Here is a 19,416-nt window from a genome sequence, read left to right on the forward strand (position 1 = left end):
ATCCCGTTCACTGCCATTTTGTTTGGGTGGGCGACAGAATACTCGAGACAGATTTCTCAAAATATGGTCAAAAATATCTGAACGGTTGGATCCCATTAGAGGTAAGAGAGGACATAAGTTTTGTTTTTCCGTTCTTTTGGATGAGCTGACATGGCGTTGTTCTGCAGACTCCGGCCAATCATTACAACAACTGCTTTCACTGATCAGGCCACCTTCACCTCTCTCTCTCTCTCTCTGTCTCGCGGTGCTAATCAGCGAGGAGCTGCACTGTAATGATGGAGTGAAAAAAACACATATGGATAGAAGGAGGCAGAGAAGTAGCACAAGACTGACGGCGAGGGGAACGGCGTGAGAGAGAGATTGATGACGGGAGCGATCAGGACCAGAGGTCCAGGTCAAATCATGGCTGCCATGGCAACCCCGCCTTCTTATCCACTGATTGATAGCGGCACAATATGAGGGAACATGACTTCCCTTATAGAGTACTGCACCGAACAGGAGATCGGTCAGCAAACAGAACCTGCTGTTTGCATGATGCTTATGATATTTGGGTTTGCAAAAGCTGAATATGTTTCAATTGTTTTGTCTGCGATCGTGTGTTATCTGCCCCCTCACCCCCCCAGTCAGTGTGCAAGGCCGCTCAGCTGCACCGCACGTGGCAAACGGCGGCGGCGCGGCAGACGGGAGAGAAGCCCAGAGAGACACGGAGCGAGGAAGTCGGAGCAGATTAACCATTAGCCACGAGATAAAAGGGAGAACATTGAGACATCAAGTGCAGGCTCAGACCTCAGATAGAGACAAACATCAAAGGCAGAATATTCAGGTCTCATGACACATGATGAAGAATATATGAGCAGAAAGAGAGAAAAAGGAGAATAACTGAGAGAGTGCAGGGGTTATCAGCTGTATCAGACACACACATCAATACACTTACCGGGTTCAAAAGATGAGCAAGAATCAGTGAGGTGTGTGCGACACCGTGAGACTGAGGCCTCACGCTGCTGTGTATAGGCTGGGATCGTAAACTTTACCCTCACTGCTGTTGTCTAAACTGCTGCTGCTACTTGTTGAACCGGTTCCTTTGGCCATCGCTTCGCGAAATGAAATTGCCGTTAAGAATATTATAAGGCAAATCGAATTATCTACTGTTTGTTCTATCACCACCCAACCCCAACCCTTGGTCAAGTCAAAAAGGTTTTTTATTGTTATTTAGAAAAATGATTTTCTTCTCTCGCATCTGATTGTAGTAAATTACAGTAAAATCATTATTTCTGCTTATAACAACTGCTTATTTGTAAGATAATGAAGACATTCACAACTAAGATATATGAATGTCTATAGAAGGAATGGGCGGCAAAATGTAATGTAAGAAAAGGAAAGTGTGTACATGTACCACAGTTATATTATGCATCACAAAGAAAAATTTGAAGTGACCTTCACTTTTTTGATTCACAATTATGAAGAATGATTGCAATTTGTCCGCGGGAGCATTTTTTGTGACTTGCGTGCTCGGTTACTTTACTTCAGGCCAGTGTCTTCTGGGTTGTTCTTTGTTGTGACACTGCAGTCTTTTTGGTAGCAGATATTTTTCACGATACTATTACCAATGAAAGGCTGTCAATGATAATAATGAAATATCTCCCAGCCATTCATTTAACTTTTCATTTTGTTCTGTGACCGATGACTTACCTGGAATCTCTCTTCATTCAGAATGACGATATTACTACTACTGGTACTGCTACTCATCCAGGTCCTGTGACCACTAAGAAGTTCTACGCCAAAGGCGACGAGGCCAGGTCCACACCTAAATAACCATCCACCAACGAGTCGTTTACCTTTCTTGGAGAAAAACTCGCGGTTGTACTTCCCGGCAGCGACCACTTTGCGTGGGACCTTCCCAAGGAGCTCCATGATCAGAGCGATGTGGTCTGCCCACCACCACATACATCACAGAGGGAACAGGCACGATTCAGCATTACAGCATGCAAACACACATCGACACGACAGGCCGCGTGGGACCGAAAACACACTGCCGCCTTGGGGCACCGCATGGACACACTTCTAGTACTAACGCTTCACCTTGGGGCGGTGAGGATTTTTTTTTAGTCACAATTTCAATCGGCACATCCAATTTAGAGCAAATTTAAAAGCAACAATTTCAATCTTAAGCATCCATCTTTTTGTCCATCTTGGACGTCTGTGTGTCTCCGTCCCACCAGCTCTCTGTCCAGCGCTACCTCTTCTGTTGAAGAACTCCCGGGAATATTTTCCGGAGAGTGCAAAGTGCCTCGGAATACAGCCCAGCAGCTCTATGATGTGAGCTATGTGGTCTATGGAGGAGAGAGGGGGGAGGAGAGGGAGGAGGAAAAAGGATGCCCCCCCCCCCCCCAAAAAAGGAGAGGACAGGGAAGGAAATGAAGACAAATAAAGGATAAGGACAAGGAAGAGAGGAATTAAATGAAAGGGGGAGAGATCAAAGTATAATGTAAGGGAATTGTAAAGAAAAATAGAAACAGGGAAAGGGAGGTGACATGTCGAGAGAAGAGGGGAAAGGAAGGATAAAAAGAGACAGTCACAGACAGCAAAGAAGAGAAATCGTGTTAGTGAGCTGTGCCCCCACAGCAGAGGCGATGAAATGAAATGTTCAGCCTCGGAAACAAAAGTGACATGAACTCAGATGCTAGATTGAATGAACTGGAAACTAGAATTTGTTTTTTTAAAATGTGGCCTCAACGGCAGGAAAATCAAAGGTGCCCCTGGATGCCTGTGCAGAACATGCAAAATGAGATTAACCGCGTGTCACGTGTGATTAGAAAAAAAGGAAGATAATGAACCTGCCGAGATCAAAGATAAGCGGGGATGAGGAGATCGGGTGAAGATGAGAGGTTTACACGGTGCGGAAATGTGTCGCCTTTCACGCGACGGAGTAAAGAGAACGAGTGAGGTGGACGACTGGAGTCTACTGTACATGCAAAAACGTGGGGAATGCAAATGCTTGATAAGAGCAACATGTGTCCAGGTTATAGATACACATATACTCACAGGAGAACTGGCGAATGCTTTGCTCTTAAACTGGATTCACTAAACGTTGCGATTTGCTGGAAACAAACCAAAGTCTAGATATTGAGCATAATAGCAGGAGTTGTGTTGCGTGAGCTCTCTCTGTGTATCTATAACATTCGAGCAGTAGTAGGTTGAAAATGAGTGGAGGCAGAGCAGCAGAATCAAAGGACAGGATTCAAAGTTGACAGCGGACAGGGGGGTTTGGGAGGAGGGACGACTAGTTTGAACTAAGCTCACTTTTAACAAACATCTAGGTTTAATCTGTTACAGCTTCTGTTCATTGTTCAGATGCAATGTTAAAAACAAACGGCATACGTTTGAGAATAGAGGACATGCTTGCGTCAAATGCAAATTGTTTTCTCCAAACCTCTACTAGAATCACATTTAGACACACGTGATGAAAGGAAATGCTTCGACAGATTGTCATTACTCTTCATTCTTAACTTCCAATCAAGTGATATATTTTTTTAAATCTTCCAGAGGAAAGAAAAACTTCCTTTCAACATATTGAATAACATCAAGGTTCACAACTGCAATTATATATTAATGATATACAAAACTGATAATACCTTTTAGAAATTACTTGCTTAAAATACAAAATCTATTTTGGTTACTGTATTATTTACTTTGCCTGTATTTTTGAAGATGTTTCCAGCGTATGACTCCCTTGTGCAACCTGTACTCAGTGACTGCCCTTGTCTTATGTGTTTTTCAAACAATTTTTCTGTCAGGAGGACAAAATATGAAAACAAAATCATTAAAAATTAAGTGAATGCATCACTTCATTTGTGATCTTCAGGCAGAGTTGTCAGCAATGTGCTGCAAATATGAAATATGCTAAGCTAATTGAGCGCGGAACCCTCTTCATATGAAAATACATAGTATCTATTAAAATGCTTAAATACAACTATCAAGACAATCGAATAGACTCTGCGTTTCTATGTGTGCTGAACGTTTATTTTCCTGATTCAACTTAACATCCTGAGTAAAGATAAAGCCTACAGTCTTGAGATGCAATTTTCTGCGATGTGGAATACTTCCAAGTAAGTATCCATATTTTGAAATCAAATTTTGTGCATTCACGTCATGATACTCACCCTCATCACGGGAGTAGTCCTCTCCAGAGTGGGGCTCAAACAGGTAATCTCCGGTGGCCAGCTCGAAAGCCTTTACAAGAGAAACAAGAGAATTTATTTGAGTCTATTCTAAGTGTGTGAAATTTTAAAAATGCCTATACAGTATGTATGTATGTATTGTCCTCACCATGCAGGCAGTGCTCCAGATATCTGCGGGAGTGCTGTAGCCGGCTCCTATCAGGACTTCAATAGAACGGTATTGTCTCGTCTGGATGTCCTCTGTAAAGTGCTTATGCTGGAGAGGAGAGCTTACTGTGAGTTTGTATATAAACTGGCAAATGTTAATGAACCAAATTTTCAAAATCTCTTATAGTTTTTCAAAGAAACGAGACAACACTGGCAAACGTTTTTGCAACATTGTGCCATTCCGCACCCTGTTGGTAAACACATTGATCCTGAAATGGGGGCTACAAACACAAAATATTGTAAAGGAATTCTTTAATTCTTCTCTATTATTCATTTCTAGTAAAATATATGGGCACCAAAGACTGAGACCAACAGCATTCAGATATGAAACAAACTTTACAAACCACAGGAACCAAATTTGTCCGACTGAATTTTCTGGAGAATGTCAACAGTTATTTTTAATGAAAAGGCTATTTTGCCTCCGTGCTGTTATCATCCTGTGGCTTATTGATTGCAGCGAAATCTTCAACCTTATCTATTCATTTTTTTTAAATCGCAGATCAACTAAACTCAAAGTGCACATTCTCTTACCACCCAGCAGGCGTTTCCCAGATCAGCGATTTTGACTCGAATAGTCTCAGAGTTGCGAGGGTCCAGTGGGTTGATGAGGAGGTCTGCAGCTCTGGCCCTGGCTGAGAGGGAGCAGACTTATTGTATTGTAAGTGGACATAAAAACAGTTTACACACCCTTACGCTCTAATGTACTAATAGGCGGTTAATCTAGACATTTTTTTCAACAAGGAATCAAAATGAGAGAAACGCTGACTTTCTATCCAATGTGTCGTATGAGAAGTGTGGTGACATTCTGTGTTATTAATGCGAAGAGGGACTTTAATTCCATCACTTGGTTGAGAAAATGTGTTGATAAAGGGAGATGCATCTTTAAAAACACTGACCACAGAACTAGAAAGCCGTGGCTGGGTGACTAATGTTCATTGTGATTCATTGATAATACCAAGATATTTGGACACTAAAATGTAATAATAACCGAACGGATTATTTTAACAGGTGGAAGTAATGTATAAAATTAATTTAAAAAAGATGCAAACATAGTGATGATTATTCATGATCTGCTGCTTCGTTGCCTCTAGATCTTAATTAACTTGTATTGTTATTAGGATTGTATTCTTTTCTTTACAGTAAAACTCATTTACATGTAGATTAAAATTCATTTCAAAGGGAGACCTTAGAAAAAAAGGCAGCATTAATGTGGCGGCATAAATCTTTTTCTTTAATTAAATATGAAAAAAAGCTGATTAATATAGAAGAGAATTGACCAGTGGTATTGACCCAATATTGTGGGATGACTAAATCTATATTCTGAAATAATATATTCAAAGCAAATGTTTATTTTGATTGTTGAATATGACAACCAAAATGTTTGATATTCAATAATTGGAAGATATTGTGAATACAATTTTATAAATAAACCAATATATTATAAAACTGATTTAACTAACAGGTATGAAATGTTATTCAATCATTTTTGTCATCTATATGATTCTAATGAAGGCCCTTATGAAATAAAAACTGACATTTTGAAAGAAAATGTCTTCAGTGAAACAAAAATGTAAACCAATAAAACTTATTATCAAAATAAAAATGATGACATAACATTTGATAATAATGAACTCAGCTTTTCTTAAAAGTTTGTAAATCTGTAATTATGCTTGACTATAATCAATTTGTGCACTTTTCTTCACAAAGTTATAAAAACATTTTTTAAATAAAAACAAACACGGAATAAACTAATTAAACACCAGTGAATCATAGTAGTTAAATAAAAGTGTAATGAGTGGGAAGATAAAACCCAGAAACATATATTAAACATTTCATGTCTCACCTTTGGGTGTGTCTCCCGTGCTCGAGGACGACACAGTGCGACTGCGGTCAGCCGTGGGACTATTGGGTGAAGGCCCTGCTCCGATTTCTGCCGCCCCGGGGTTTCCGGGCACAGGATCCAGGGGCAAGTCCGGAAAGAGTGGAACCGTGCTCCGATGGCGCCCGCTGGAGCCATTGGTCAGCGCCGGTTCGCCCACCTCGCCGTTGTACAGCTCATAACCGGAGCTGAGCGAGTTGTCCCTGTCCGTGTAGCTGAGCTCGGACTCCACCAGGGGGCAGAGGAGAGGCCCAGGGGTGGGTGAGGGGGGTGGCGGGGAACCAGGGTTCGGTTTCAATACCTCGGAGCCCAGCAAAACGTGGCCGTTGGTTTTGGCCGAGTTGGTTTTATTGTTGTGGGGCTTGATGGGCGGGGTGTTGTCCGTGAGGAGGTCGGCGGTCGTGTCATCATCCTCGTCGTCCTCATCGTCCTCCTCCTCCTCTTCCTCCTCTTCCTCATCCTCATCCTCCCCGTCCTGCTCCTTCGATTCCTCCTCTTCCAACACTGTCTCTTCCTCTGTTTTGCTTTCATTCTTTGGCTCCTCATTTGTCTCATTCTCCTCTCTTTCAGTCTCTTTCACCTCCTCCTCCTTCTCCTCATCCTCCTCCTCCTCCTCCTCCTCCTCTTCTTCCTCCTCCTCCTCCTCCTCCTCGACCTTCTCCTCCGCCTCATCTTCCTCATTCTCATTCTCTGTCCCTTTCAATCTCTCCTTCTCCTCCTCCCCGTCTTCCCCTTCCCGCTCTTCTTGCTCTACCTCGGCTTGTGCTGGATCTCCACTGCCTTCCTCTGAGGCAGGGGGAATGGGGGCGTCTTTTTCCGCGACAGGCGTGGGCTCCTCATCTTCTTCTTCCACCTCCTCCTCCTCATCGGGGTCGTCTTCGGCGATGCGGGGTACCTCGGCCTGCTCCTGGGGAGGTGCTGCGCCTAACGCGGAGAGAGAGGGAGGGAAAAGCCGTTAAGAGAGGAAGTGATTGGGAAGGAGGTGTAAGTGAATTCAAGAGTAGGCACAGATGAGAGCAGCGTGAAAAGAGAATAAAGACGAGAGAGAAGGAAGCAAACGACAGACTCGGAGAATGAAAGAGACAGAGGGTGGAGGAGGGAGATGGAGACACTGTGTTTTTTTTGTGAATCAGCCGAGCCTCCCATACACAGTGGTTCTAGTGTGGGCTGAGTAGTTGGAGCCGATCCACCTCCTATTCATTCACCGACAGACGGCACAAGCCTACACACACTCGCTCGTGAGGACAAAAAAGGAAAAGAAAAAAACATCTTTCTGGTCGACGTCAAGCTTATTAGGATCGGAAAGGATAGGAAACTACGAAATAATCTTAAAATGTTGCAGACTTTTCTTTCACAGTGGATTTCACTTGCAACCAGGATGCTACAAGGACACGTCATCAGGTTTGGTCATTGTATCTTATAAATGAAAATGTTTGCATAACAAAGTATTGTACACCACATCATTATTAAATACATAATGATGCTTTAATGAAGTAAAAACAAAAAAAAACAGAGACTTTCTAGTGAGTGGATAAGTACGATGCGCTCAGATTCCTCAAGGCATCAAAGTCCAGATTAATCCAATATGGGCCGAGGCTCGCACCAACATTTATTAACTGAAGCTCCCAATAGACGAGATGTTAAGGCCTCTCAGTGTGAGGATCAGACTGCATTGACAACTTGACAAAATGGCCGAAGATCATACAAAAGTTCAGTCCGGCTCTACTGAGCCAATCACAGATGCCGGGGGTGATTCTCGTATGTCTGAATAAAGCCGCGAGGAGGCAATGTGTATAAATTCATTGCAAATGGCAATGTTTTCTTTGCACACAGTTCATACAGTACAACAGCATATGTAATAATAGTCGTGACAGGAAATCTCAGACTCTGGCTCATAAATGTTTGTACTCAATTGTGTTCTTGGCCGGGTGAACGACCCTCTGAACCGCGACAATCGCGATGATAAAACATGTGCATGCAGACTCCACACTTCACACTGTGCCGGACGATAAAAACTCCAAATCCCTCCCAGCCAAATATTCAGCAAATCCACAGGACTACTTTATTTTCAAATCTAGTATGAAAAAAAAAAGATAGATCTTCAAGGTTTTGTCTGGTTTGTATAACACAAGTTTGTATAATAAAATGCCATAGACATATAGCATTATGAGGTCTGTATATATGTGTATGAAATTTAAATCATGCTCTGCAAACAAATAGGGTTTCTCATGTTCTTCTTCAAGAACTAGGAGAAGAAAAATACTGAATTTGTTTTTCTAGCCAGATAATCAGACTCAATTGTCATCATATTTCACTTCATAGTTCTTTTGAATTGGAGAATATTGAGATGTGGACAGTGATTTCAGAGGTCTGAAACCAGGATGAGTTTCATTGGTCTACTCAAAATCCCTGATATCAAATAATCGAGGAAAACAACTGACAATATAATCAATACCTGACATGAGGAGTCATTTATAGACTTTGCTATATTTGAAGTGTTCAGCAGCTTGGTGATACAGAACTTGTTTGGGATACTGTGCTTTGATCTCACAGTGGGATTGATCCTTCATAAGATATATTTATCAATTATCAAATCACCAGCATCCTAGTGTATTTCACAAGACTCACATGTGTGATTCGTCAACCTGATGGGCCTCTCCCTCTCTCCTGCCTCCTCCTCCTCGTCTTCCCCGTCCTCCTCATCATCGTCGTCCTCGTCGCTCTCTCCCAGGGCCATGCTGGGGCCGATGGGCGGCGGCGACGGGTTGTGTTCAAGTGCCCCTTTCTCTCCCCCTTCTTTGGCTCTCTCTTCCTTCTTCTCCGCCTCCCTCTCCAGGGCTTCGATCTCCAGCATTCGCCTCTCCAGCAGCTCGGCCTGCCGCTTCTGTTTCTTCTTCAGCTTCTTCTTCTTGTTCTTGGAAATCTTCCCCACCTGACAGAGAGAGAAAGAAAGAACAGGAGAGGAAGAGGGAGAGTCACAGGTGAGAAAAAGGCCCCAGCATGAATAGGAGGAGTTCAAGAATAAAAAGTTTTGATACTGATTTGAATGGTTTGTTGTGATTCATGAGTAATGTCAACTAACATGTGTCTTGATATAATATTTGTGCATTTTAAATAGAGCACATCATCGCTGTCCAATGAAAATCATGCAGCTGTGATTTTGAATCTTTCAGCCAACCCAAAGGATTAAAGGTTTCTTTAGTGGTTCAGGAAATTCTCCTATTTCTGAAAGGCATTGAAAACTCATGAGTTTAGACAAGTTTTGGTTAATTTACACCAGACGTGACGAGGCCTGATGAAACAGATACGTGTTGGAGTGAAAAACTCTAAATAAACATCAACAAAGGATTCATTTCTATTTGATTATGAATATTCAATGCTCTGAAGAACATCCCACTGGATTATCTGACAAAACCAATTGTCACGAAGCAGAAAAATTTGTTTTATTTCTTAACTTGTGCGATTCTTGACACCTTACAGATGCATGTTTTTCATTGGACAAACCCAATGTTAAATAATAATGAATTTTCATGAAATTTGTTTAACAGGGCCATTAGAAAAAGGGGGGAGAGGGTGCCGGCGCTACCCAGTGAGCTGACCGACGCCCCCCGGTACTGTTCATTTAAGCTTTGATAGGAATACTGACCAGAAAATAAACAGGTGAGGAAAGGCTGATAAAACACTGCTATTTTTAATATTGTGGTGCACTCACCCTGCATCTCTAGCAATTTTGACGATCAAAATGAAAAAGTGTGAAAAGCCCTAGAGAAATGTGTCTGGTTCTAGTTCACTTCTGTGTTTCTGTGCGTGTTCATGTTTGAGTGTGTCTGTGCGCTTCCCTCTTCGTTTCATACTCACATCTGTTGTACTCACCGGTTTGAGCTGGGGGGCTGTGCTAACTGACAGACGGAGAGAAAAACGGCAAACATCAGCAACAGCTGCGTCGAACGTTTCACCAACACCAATCCGTCACGCAACCGAGGTTCACGCTGCAATATTCAATATCCTACTGTTGTGGAAGGTAAGTCATTAGGTGGTGTATTCGCGTTGCCCTTAAACACTTGATACCTACAGAATCTGTAGGTGAAGTGAGAAAATACATGAAGTGAAAGATCGTTCAACCTCCCACTGCCTCATTTGCTTGTGAACGATCCACAATATCAGTGGTTAGTCTTTTCATGCCTGAGAAAGTAGAAGTAGAAAAACAGAACACTGAATCAATTCACCTCAAAGGAGTAACAGTAGAGATTCTTGATATATACAAGTCCAAACACATTTCATATGATCGATATATTTCATATTTAATAGTTCTGTACACCATAAATATTCCTTTATATACTCGTTGCGACAAAAACAACGACCAAACCCCTCGTCAGGGCTTGTGTTGATTACAGAACCTTTCGTTTATTTCGTCCCCTCGAGTATCTGACAGATTTGTGTCACCAGCCTTCTGTTTTGACAGTCGATTGTTGTGTGTCTGACTTGAACTGCGTTGAAATGTAAGCAGCGCAAACTGGTTATATACCCCCCAGGGCCAAAGACTCCATTGGCTGATGCAAGCAATTGACAGATCATGGGGGAGAAAGGGGGGGGGGGGTTATCCAGGGTACAGGGTTTACGTCGAGTTCAACAATGCTGTTTTTTAAGAACTCTATTATTTTTTGACTTGGTTTTTGCAGAGCTATGCTGCTGGCAAAATTAGACATTACTCCAGAAAAACTAACAACAAAGTCAAGTACATCATCCATTAAACGGTGCATGTTCAACTGGGTGCTCCTCCTCGAAAATCAAATCAGTCAAGTTAGAGTAAAAAAAACGTTTATAACATTTATCATATAAAAATGTTGAAAGGTGTCATACTTATGCAGTGTACAGGAAGTTCTCAGGCATTTTTATTTCGTTACCCCCAACCAGGTTTTACAGGGGTTATGGGCCAGACTGCTTCTTGTATTGGATTTACTGTGTTTCTCTTAGCCTGGGAGCCAGATGAATTCTGGGAGCTCATTTCATTTTATCTGCCAGGCTCCCGAGACGCATTTGAGTATCAGCCTGGCTACGCCAGGCGATGTGTCCCTACCTGCTGATCCGGACGGCGGCGGGGCTCCGGCCTTCTGCCACTCGGTTGCCTCCATGGCCATGCGCCGCACAAACGCGTCGTCTACACACATCAGGATGTTCTCTGGCTTAATGTCCGTGTGGATGATTTTACACTTGGTGTGGAGGTAGTCCAGACCCTGCAGGACCTACAAACACATATGGATAAAAAGACACTTCTTATTTTTGTTATACCCTCAAAGATACAGACACAGCCTCTTTCTTTGTCCAGTTTGTTCTATGTCTCTCTCCCCGTCATTCCTTCTCTCCCTTCGAGCCGTTCTTCTAAAGCTGATCACTCTCTGAGGGCAGAGAGGCGAGGCTGTTGGTGTTTTTGTTTCACCGTTTTCCGCCTTGGCTTTCTATCCGGAGGCCCTTGAGATTGAAACACGGATGAAAAACATTGATGTGAATTCTTCTCATCTTCAGCTCCGCTTTTGAGCAACGAGACGCTGGCAGAGGCCGAAATTGCCGAAGGTCCTGCGTCTTAGGACGGCAGCGGTTCTGAAGTGCGAAGTGCACAACACCACACATTGAGTGCGCTCATTGCAGTTTTGAGTCTGTCCTCTGCTCTTCTCTCGTAATGTTTCTTTATCCGCTTTCTCTCCTTTTCACCCAGTCTTTTAAAGTCCATTTCTGAGGCAGAGAAAAACTGAAGCTCCCAGGATATGACACTTTTCTATTCCATATAAAATAAAACTGGGTTATAATTTGTCGCTCATGCACAACGTCAAACTGTAGATGTCACTGTTGTCAACCCCTGAGGACATTATACTATTGTGTTATTTTAAGTCAATATGTGTTAAAGCAGCCACCAGTGTTTGTGCGTGTGTGTGTGTGTGTGTGTGTGTGTGTGTGTGTCCCCTCACTTGTCTGATAATGCTCTTGACACACGGCAGCGGCAGACCTTGATAGTTGGATTTAATAATCCACTTCAGCAGGTGGTGACCCAGCACCTCGAACACCATACACACATCTGGGACGGGGAGTCAAGGACTCACACATTATCATACCTGAGTCACGCAGACACGCACATAGAAACGCACACACAGAAACGCTTGATTGGGATACGTATGCCATTGACTCCGGAGATCTTGAAGTCATCTATCAGCTGGACCACCATGTCCTTGTTGGGGTCGCCGGGGTCGCTCTCTCTCACCTGCAAAGACAAGAGGACGATGAGATGAAGCAAACACGGGACAGAGACCAGCTGACCCGGGGATGGCTGGGGAAGTGAGATGGATGTGCGAGATGAAAAGGGCTGAAAAATTGATTCTAAGATGAGTGTCCTTTGCCTCCACCATGCAAGATGAATGACCAGTGCATCTTTAGTTTTTCTTGTTAGCAGAGAGACAAAGAGAGAGGGATGCATGGGGCAAAGAGGGGAAGTGAGGAGGGTAGGAAAAAAGGGTAAGAAAGATGGAAGGAAGGAAGGACAAGACTCCCAAAAAACCAGTGTCAAACCAATCAGATTCTCACACATCGCAGCAGTTTGATCTCGTCCAGGGCCGTCTCTGTGTAATGCTGGGCGCTCTTCACCACCTTCATCGCCACAAAGTTCTTCACTCTGTAATGACACACACACACACACACACACACACAAAGACTCATTATTCAGATATACTTTTTTGACTCATAATACAACAGGTTGTTAAAGTCAACAGTGCTAACTGGTGTTAGTCTATATGTGGGAGATATGAAAATGGCACCTGAACAAACACTGTCCAACAACTTGGCATTCACACTGCCCACGCCGGCACTGGGAATGCAAATGTGTGAGCTAAGTGGCATTTAATTACAAATAAATAATGGCAACATTATGTAATAGCAACACCAGTGACACACTGCTTTGGTCGTATCATGGTCCACATTTACACTTTTTTGTAACTGACGGTGTGTATGCTAGATTTTCATCAATGTAATCCAGTCTGTCATGTTGGAAGTTGTACCAGAAAATATAACTGGTGCTGGTTTTGTGACAAAAATGAGTCAAAAAAAAAGACAACTCCTAACGTCTCATGTGGCTTTTCTCTCACTGCAAAAATAAAATATTTTTGCTTTGGACAGGATTTCATCTTGGTCTCTGGGGAAAAAAAAATGAGATAGATATTTTTCACTATTTCTGGACAATTTCTGGACTCGAAAAGAAATCCAGATTCATTCATTAGTGAAAATAAGTATATGTTTATTAACTTTTGTAATGTATATATTAGTGCAAAACGCCAGGCAACATAAGTGGCAAATGAAAACCTACCAAAACAATTACAACTGATATAGACCAAGTTAAAGAATATTGTAAAGAATTTGAATGTATATTATTGTGAAAGGTCTGAAACAAATGAAAGAAAAATACAGAAAGACACATGGATTCATGGGCGAATCATTGATTTAATGAGGAGGGTGAGAAGACAACTTGATATTGACATAGTGAATGTAACCAAGGGCCAGCATTTGTCAAGCAGTGGGATTAACTGTCCAGTGGACGTAAGGTAACGCAATTCTAACTCACTGTATTATGGACACCATTAGTGTAATTAACACCAGTGACATTAGTAAATTAGTATGTGTGTGTGTGCGCGTGTGTGTGTGTGTGTGTGTGTGTGTGAGTGTGCGTGTGCCCGTGTGTGTGTGTGTGTGTGTGTGTGTGTGTGTGAGAGAAAGGTGACACTGGGTTGATGATACTGTCATCCATCCTCCCTGGTTGCCTTGTGAGCGCAGAAACAACATTATGGTGCAAACGGATGGCTTCGGTGCAAGTGCACGGTGGTGTTGGTTGCAACCATCATTGTGGTGACGTGCCAGATCCTGTCAACAGGTGCATGTGTGGTGTGTGCGTGTGTGTGTGTGTGTGTGTGTGTGTGTGTGGGTGTGTACGTTTGATGTTTTGTGCGTCTGTGAGAGCAAGGTTAAGTCAAGGACTCCGAGATCAGCCGCTTTTCCTGGGTCATGACGTGTTTGTGGTGAATGTCTCAGCGTGAAGATGAATTTAAATGCCTATATTGTACAGTGTGTGTGTGTGTGTGTGTGTGTGTGTGTGTGTGTGTGTGTGTGTGTGTGTGTGAGACTCACTGTATGTCCCAGCACAGCCATACGGTGGAGAAGTGGCCCCACCCCAACTTCCTGATCACATGGTATCTTCCATTGAACAAATCCCCGATCTTCACCGGATGGTACCCTCCTGAGAGAGAGAGAGAGAGAGGAGATGAAGGTTACAGGCAACTACGAGAGATAACCAATGACATGAAATCCATTAGTTAGCAAAAAGTGGAAGGAGAGCCCCGGAGAAGGAGGGAGGTCAAACAGACACAAGATGCGACAGGAGAGGGAAGAAAAGAGGATATAAAACAGACGCAAGAGGAAACCGCAGCACAAACATTTCAGGCTGCAGCATCTAGTGAAGCTATGATAAAGACACAAATGAAAAAAAAACATTCCATGAACTCTCAGTGAAACGATCAGCAATTCAACTAGAAACAGGAAAGGAGCTTCAGTTGAACGCAATTTGTTGATCAAGCAAAAATACACTCAGGTACTGGTTTAGTAGATAAACAGGGTAAAACATGTTGCAGTCTAATACAAACATGAGCTCATGATCACTTTGTGATGCTACTATTATTTGCTCTAACTTCATTGATATAAATGGGTTAGAGTGTAGTAGTGTATCGAAAAAGGACACAAATTGTACAATGCTGAACTAAAATACCAATATAATTCTGTAATCGTTCGCAATGCCTCCTCTTTGTTCTTGCCACAGTGACACTAACAGCTGTTGTCGGCGTATTTCACTGAGCACAAGCTTGGTAAATTGCGCTGTTTGAAGTAACAAAGCGCTGACACACAGGAAGGGCGGGCAGGCCAAGACCTCCACTAGCACCACCATGTGCATTGTACTGTTCATAAAAGTTCATAAAGCAGACAGGAATACATTAAAGAGCCAACAAAATAAATGGCTTTGTGAAGTTTATCTTAAAAACACTCTTCTTTTAAAAAAGCACATGGAAATAAGAAAAATACCCGACAGTGATTTGATCGTGATTTGATTCGAACGTTACAGAATACATCGTGTTTTGTTTCGAATGAATCGCACATGCTGCACTACGCAGCCGCTGCAGTCTTTTGGCATCCTGACCCTCTGCAGGGAACCAGGCCGCCGCTCCTCTCTGGCAACAGGCAAAACAACCTTGAAATGTCGGTGTCACAACTAATGAGCGTCTCAGCCCGACGGCTAGAACGACACCGCTGCGAATGCCCGGCCAGGACGGACGGGGAAAAAGGAGCAAACACCACAGACAGAGACGGGGAGGGGAGACGGTGTGTGAGACAGGGCAGCCATTGTCGAGCTCTGCGACGGCAGACGCGGAGGGTGGAAGTAATGCGCTGGGACAGACCCGACGTCCAGTGTGCCCGGTCTGTCTTGTTTGTGTGTGCCGTGCTGACCTTTGCAGTAGTCTGCGGGGTCCTCCTGCTCCTCATCGTCGGAGCCCAGGATCTCCTCCTCCGGCTCTGGAGGCCCTGTCGGCTCAGGGGGAGGCGGAGGGGGCGGCGGGGGAGGAGGGGCGCTCACTGGAGGGGCTTTCTGCTGGGTCTCAGGCCTGTGAGCACAACAGTGGGATGAAAGACGGTTAACCTCCCAAGCAACTTTCTCTTCACTGGAGAACTCGGCTCAATTTGCTTTCACACATTTCCGACATCTCTCGCTGTGACTCACAGCGAGGGCAAATGCGGACCGAGCTTCGAGAGCAGATGACTAATATCAAAGTAATAACTTGTGATGTTATACAAAGATGTCAGCTCTTCAAGTGTGCGCTGCTGAACGGCGGTTATTCATCCAGTCGTTCGAGAAGGCGTTTACATGTTGCCGTTCTGTGCACATGGTGTCAGAGAGGTTCTTTCCCCCAATTTAAAAAAAGAAAAGGCTCAGGAAGTGACGTGCTACATATCTGGGTTTGGAATTAATAAAAGATCCACTACAATTGGTTTGGACATGAATAGCCAATAGTCGCTGGAAGAATGACGAATAACATGCATTCTTCGGAGAAGAAGAAACTTCAACAAACTTAAAAAATCCTCTGCACAGATCTGTAATGTGAAACGACTGCGATACTATATCTATTCGTTTTCAGTATGAGGAATATGGACTTGGTTCTTTTTTTCTGTAATCGTGATTTCACGTCCTGCCTGTGAGTTCCGCTCTTTTCGCCATTCGGGTTCTCTTCCCGTCTGCGTGTGCTGCCGGCTGGACGTGCCTCGCGGCTCGCTCACCTCCCGCCAACTCTCCCACACACCTGAGCTTCATCCTTCCAGTACATAAGGACCGGTTCAACCACCATGGCTCTGGCAGATCGCTGTACACCAAACGCTTCGGCCTAGCCTCTCTGCTTTTCTGTCTGTTTTGCACTGTTCTGGCTACCTTCCCCTTCTGCCTCCTGAAACTAATTGTTGTTGTTTTTTTCCATCTGTGTCCATCAGCCAATATCTCTGTGCCATAACCTGCCACACTCAGCCAGCCTCCTCTGCCACGCTTCACTCTGGATTCTCTGTTTGGTTCAATAGGAATTGTTTGCCAGTACTGTCTTGTTACAGAACCAGTATCCTCTTGCACAATGGCTTTTGTCAGTTCATTTAAAGTCTACTCGTGACTCGGCCCGTGCGTTCTCCCTTTAGAGTCGACCGCGTTAGATATCCTAACATTAAGTTGGTCTGGAACTGAGTTTTATTTAGTGTGCGGCGAGCTTCTTCTTCATTTTTGACACATTCAAATCAATTCATGTCTGAAGAGTGCAGTGCTACAGCCAAAAACACGTCAAACCCAAACATTATGGATATTCCCGCATTTACCACTCGACTTCCTCAAAGTAAGCACAACAAGAAAATAGGTCTTCTTCATCATAAGAATCGGGCGTAGCATAATACATAAGAAAAAAATGTGTGGTACCACAGTATCATCTCAACATCAGTTAATGTCCCGACACTAAAGTTTTCAATCTTGAGAAAGATTCAACTATTATGAGTCATTGAGAAACAGTGTCATCATAACTTCATAAGCAGTCTAAAACAGTTGGTTCATGGCTGATGTTGTTTGTAGTGCAGGGACGGTCTTAGTCGAACCACCTGTCACCTCAGACATGAGTCAGAAGATAAAATGGATAACGTCCAATGTCAGACCAGGAAAAAATGTAAAAATAAAATCTTGAAAAATGTAGTGCACTGTAAAAACAATAGCGACCTTGAGAAGGGTATTCGGGCAGGTATTTCTAAAATGTATGACGTGACTAATGACATTGACATAATCAAAATAATAAATAGAACATCTGGAATGACAAATAGATGCGTAGATTAGACTTGATCAGCTTCTCAGGGTTCATCTCCCTGTTCCACTTCCTTGCCCTTGTCTGAAATGGAACTGGGCCCATGGGAAGGGAGAAGAGGAAATAGGCTGCAGAGCACAGGCTGCCCCTTTTCTTCAGGCCGGGCTAAATGTTGAGCATTTAGCTGGCACTCTTATCCGGGGTGACTTGCAATGACTGATCAGGTGGGGCAACCGCCATGGCAGCCCGCATGGCTATTTGTGGAGATTCTTGGGAACATGGGTCTGAAACGGGTGGATCCAGGCTATCCTCGTAGCACTGTGCTACTTGTTGCAGCACATTGTGCAACTACTGCATGGCACCTCAGATATGTTGTGTAACACTCTGTAAAACACAATTAGACACAGACACAAACAGACGAGGAGAAACACATGCACAACATCTGGAAGGAAGAAGAGACAAATTGTCAATCCGGTCACTAACTTGGCAGCGCATTCAGCACGCAGCATAATGAATAACGCGCAAAAACACATTCAACACAACTAAATACAGAAACTCATTGAACTTGACTTGCCTGTCAGTGGTTTTGGACGATGAGCTGACAATTTCACTTTATTTGATTTTTAACAGTATCCTTTCATAGATGTTATAGATGCGGATATCTGATATGCCTCCAAGGTATTGTATACTTGCTCTTGTTTGCTCTTGAACTTGCTTTATAACTTAAATACTATTTTGTTTAGTGCAACTTGCAGGTAAGGCTGCCACGGTTATCACAACAACACAGTTATGCCATTCTCAAAACTGACTACCACATCACTGCAAAGAAAAGAATTGGAGGGATGATGCCTACCCTGCACAAACACATATATATATATACACACACACACACACACACACTATATTTGTGTCATCACAGTTTCAAAATTAATGATACAATTTTTTTTACACAACAACAAAGATCTCTAACTTATTGTTTTGTGCCATGGTGTCATTGTAGAACTGTGTGCAGCTCCTTCTCTCTCTCTCTCTATTGCAGATACAAGATTGGGCCACCATACATTTTTGTTCAAGAATCCCTGTACCATACTAGTACACACCACTCAAATGATTATATAAATAAGTGTAAGTGTGCTGTACTGCGTTGACTGAAGAATATTTGCAGGCGGTGTTCTGTCAAACGCCATGCGAGGTGCTTGGAGGTGAGAATACAGCTGCTCTCACATTCATTCATGAGGAAAAGGTCGACATTCTCAGTCAATCAAACATTACTTCATCATCCATCCAGTCTTCACTTTAAGAGAAATGGCTCTTTCAACAGTGTCTCTGTGAGGCTGAATCAGAAAACTCCCAGTGAAAGCCCAGCCCCGAGGAGATCTTGACAAACACTTATTCACTTATTCAGCGTCACCTCACACTGGCGACATGATCAAATGCTAAATTAAGACAGAAAAAAATGAAATAAACAACAACACATGGACACACAAAGCCAGCGCTTGTGAGCCGTTATTTAAGTGCGGCCACAGGCGCAGACACATGATGGAGGCTCTTGGTGTGTTCCCATAGCAACTGCAGGGTGAGGGGGGGGGGGGGGGGGGGGGGGGGGGTCTATGACAAAAAGTATTAAACTGATGACAAGGCCAACACACAAACAAACACACAACTGCAATGGTTCTTCCATTCCAGCAGGACAGAAGATGACTTGGCATTGAGATTTCATTGCTATTTTACAACACACACACACACACAC

The 19,416-nt window shown here is 43.3% G+C and overlaps 1 protein-coding gene across 8 annotated transcripts in view; it reads right to left on the bottom strand.

The window, feature by feature from the left end:
* The window catches only part of srpk2 (SRSF protein kinase 2), a 56,945-nt gene that overhangs the window by 3,319 nt on the left and 34,210 nt on the right, over positions 1-19,416 (bottom strand). For 3 of the 8 annotated variants that reach the window (XM_035642999.2, XM_035642996.2, XM_035643000.2), the window contains 13 exons: positions 15,796-15,950; positions 14,428-14,536; positions 12,838-12,925; positions 12,430-12,517; positions 12,228-12,334; positions 11,342-11,507; positions 10,123-10,163; positions 8,893-9,196; positions 6,229-7,188; positions 4,917-5,017; positions 4,327-4,434; positions 4,161-4,230; positions 1,836-1,928 (listed from right to left, as the gene is read on the bottom strand). In XM_035642999.2, the coding sequence (XP_035498892.1) occupies positions 1,836-1,928; positions 4,161-4,230; positions 4,327-4,434; positions 4,917-5,017; positions 6,229-7,188; positions 8,893-9,196; positions 10,123-10,163; positions 11,342-11,507; positions 12,228-12,334; positions 12,430-12,517; positions 12,838-12,925; positions 14,428-14,536; positions 15,796-15,950 (2,390 nt within the window). Of the gene's footprint in view, positions 1-1,835; positions 1,929-2,237; positions 2,331-4,160; positions 4,231-4,326; positions 4,435-4,916; positions 5,018-6,228; positions 7,189-8,892; positions 9,197-10,122; positions 10,164-11,341; positions 11,508-12,227; positions 12,335-12,429; positions 12,518-12,837; positions 12,926-14,427; positions 14,537-15,795; positions 15,951-19,416 lie in introns of all 8 variants that reach the window. The other 5 variants (XM_047333345.1, XM_035642998.2, XM_047333346.1 and 2 more) reach the window with 4 other exon arrangements.

The sequence above is a fragment of the Scophthalmus maximus genome, chromosome 7 (genome assembly GCF_022379125.1).
Source record: "Scophthalmus maximus strain ysfricsl-2021 chromosome 7, ASM2237912v1, whole genome shotgun sequence".
In the NCBI taxonomy this organism is placed as follows: domain Eukaryota; kingdom Metazoa; phylum Chordata; class Actinopteri; order Pleuronectiformes; family Scophthalmidae; genus Scophthalmus; species Scophthalmus maximus.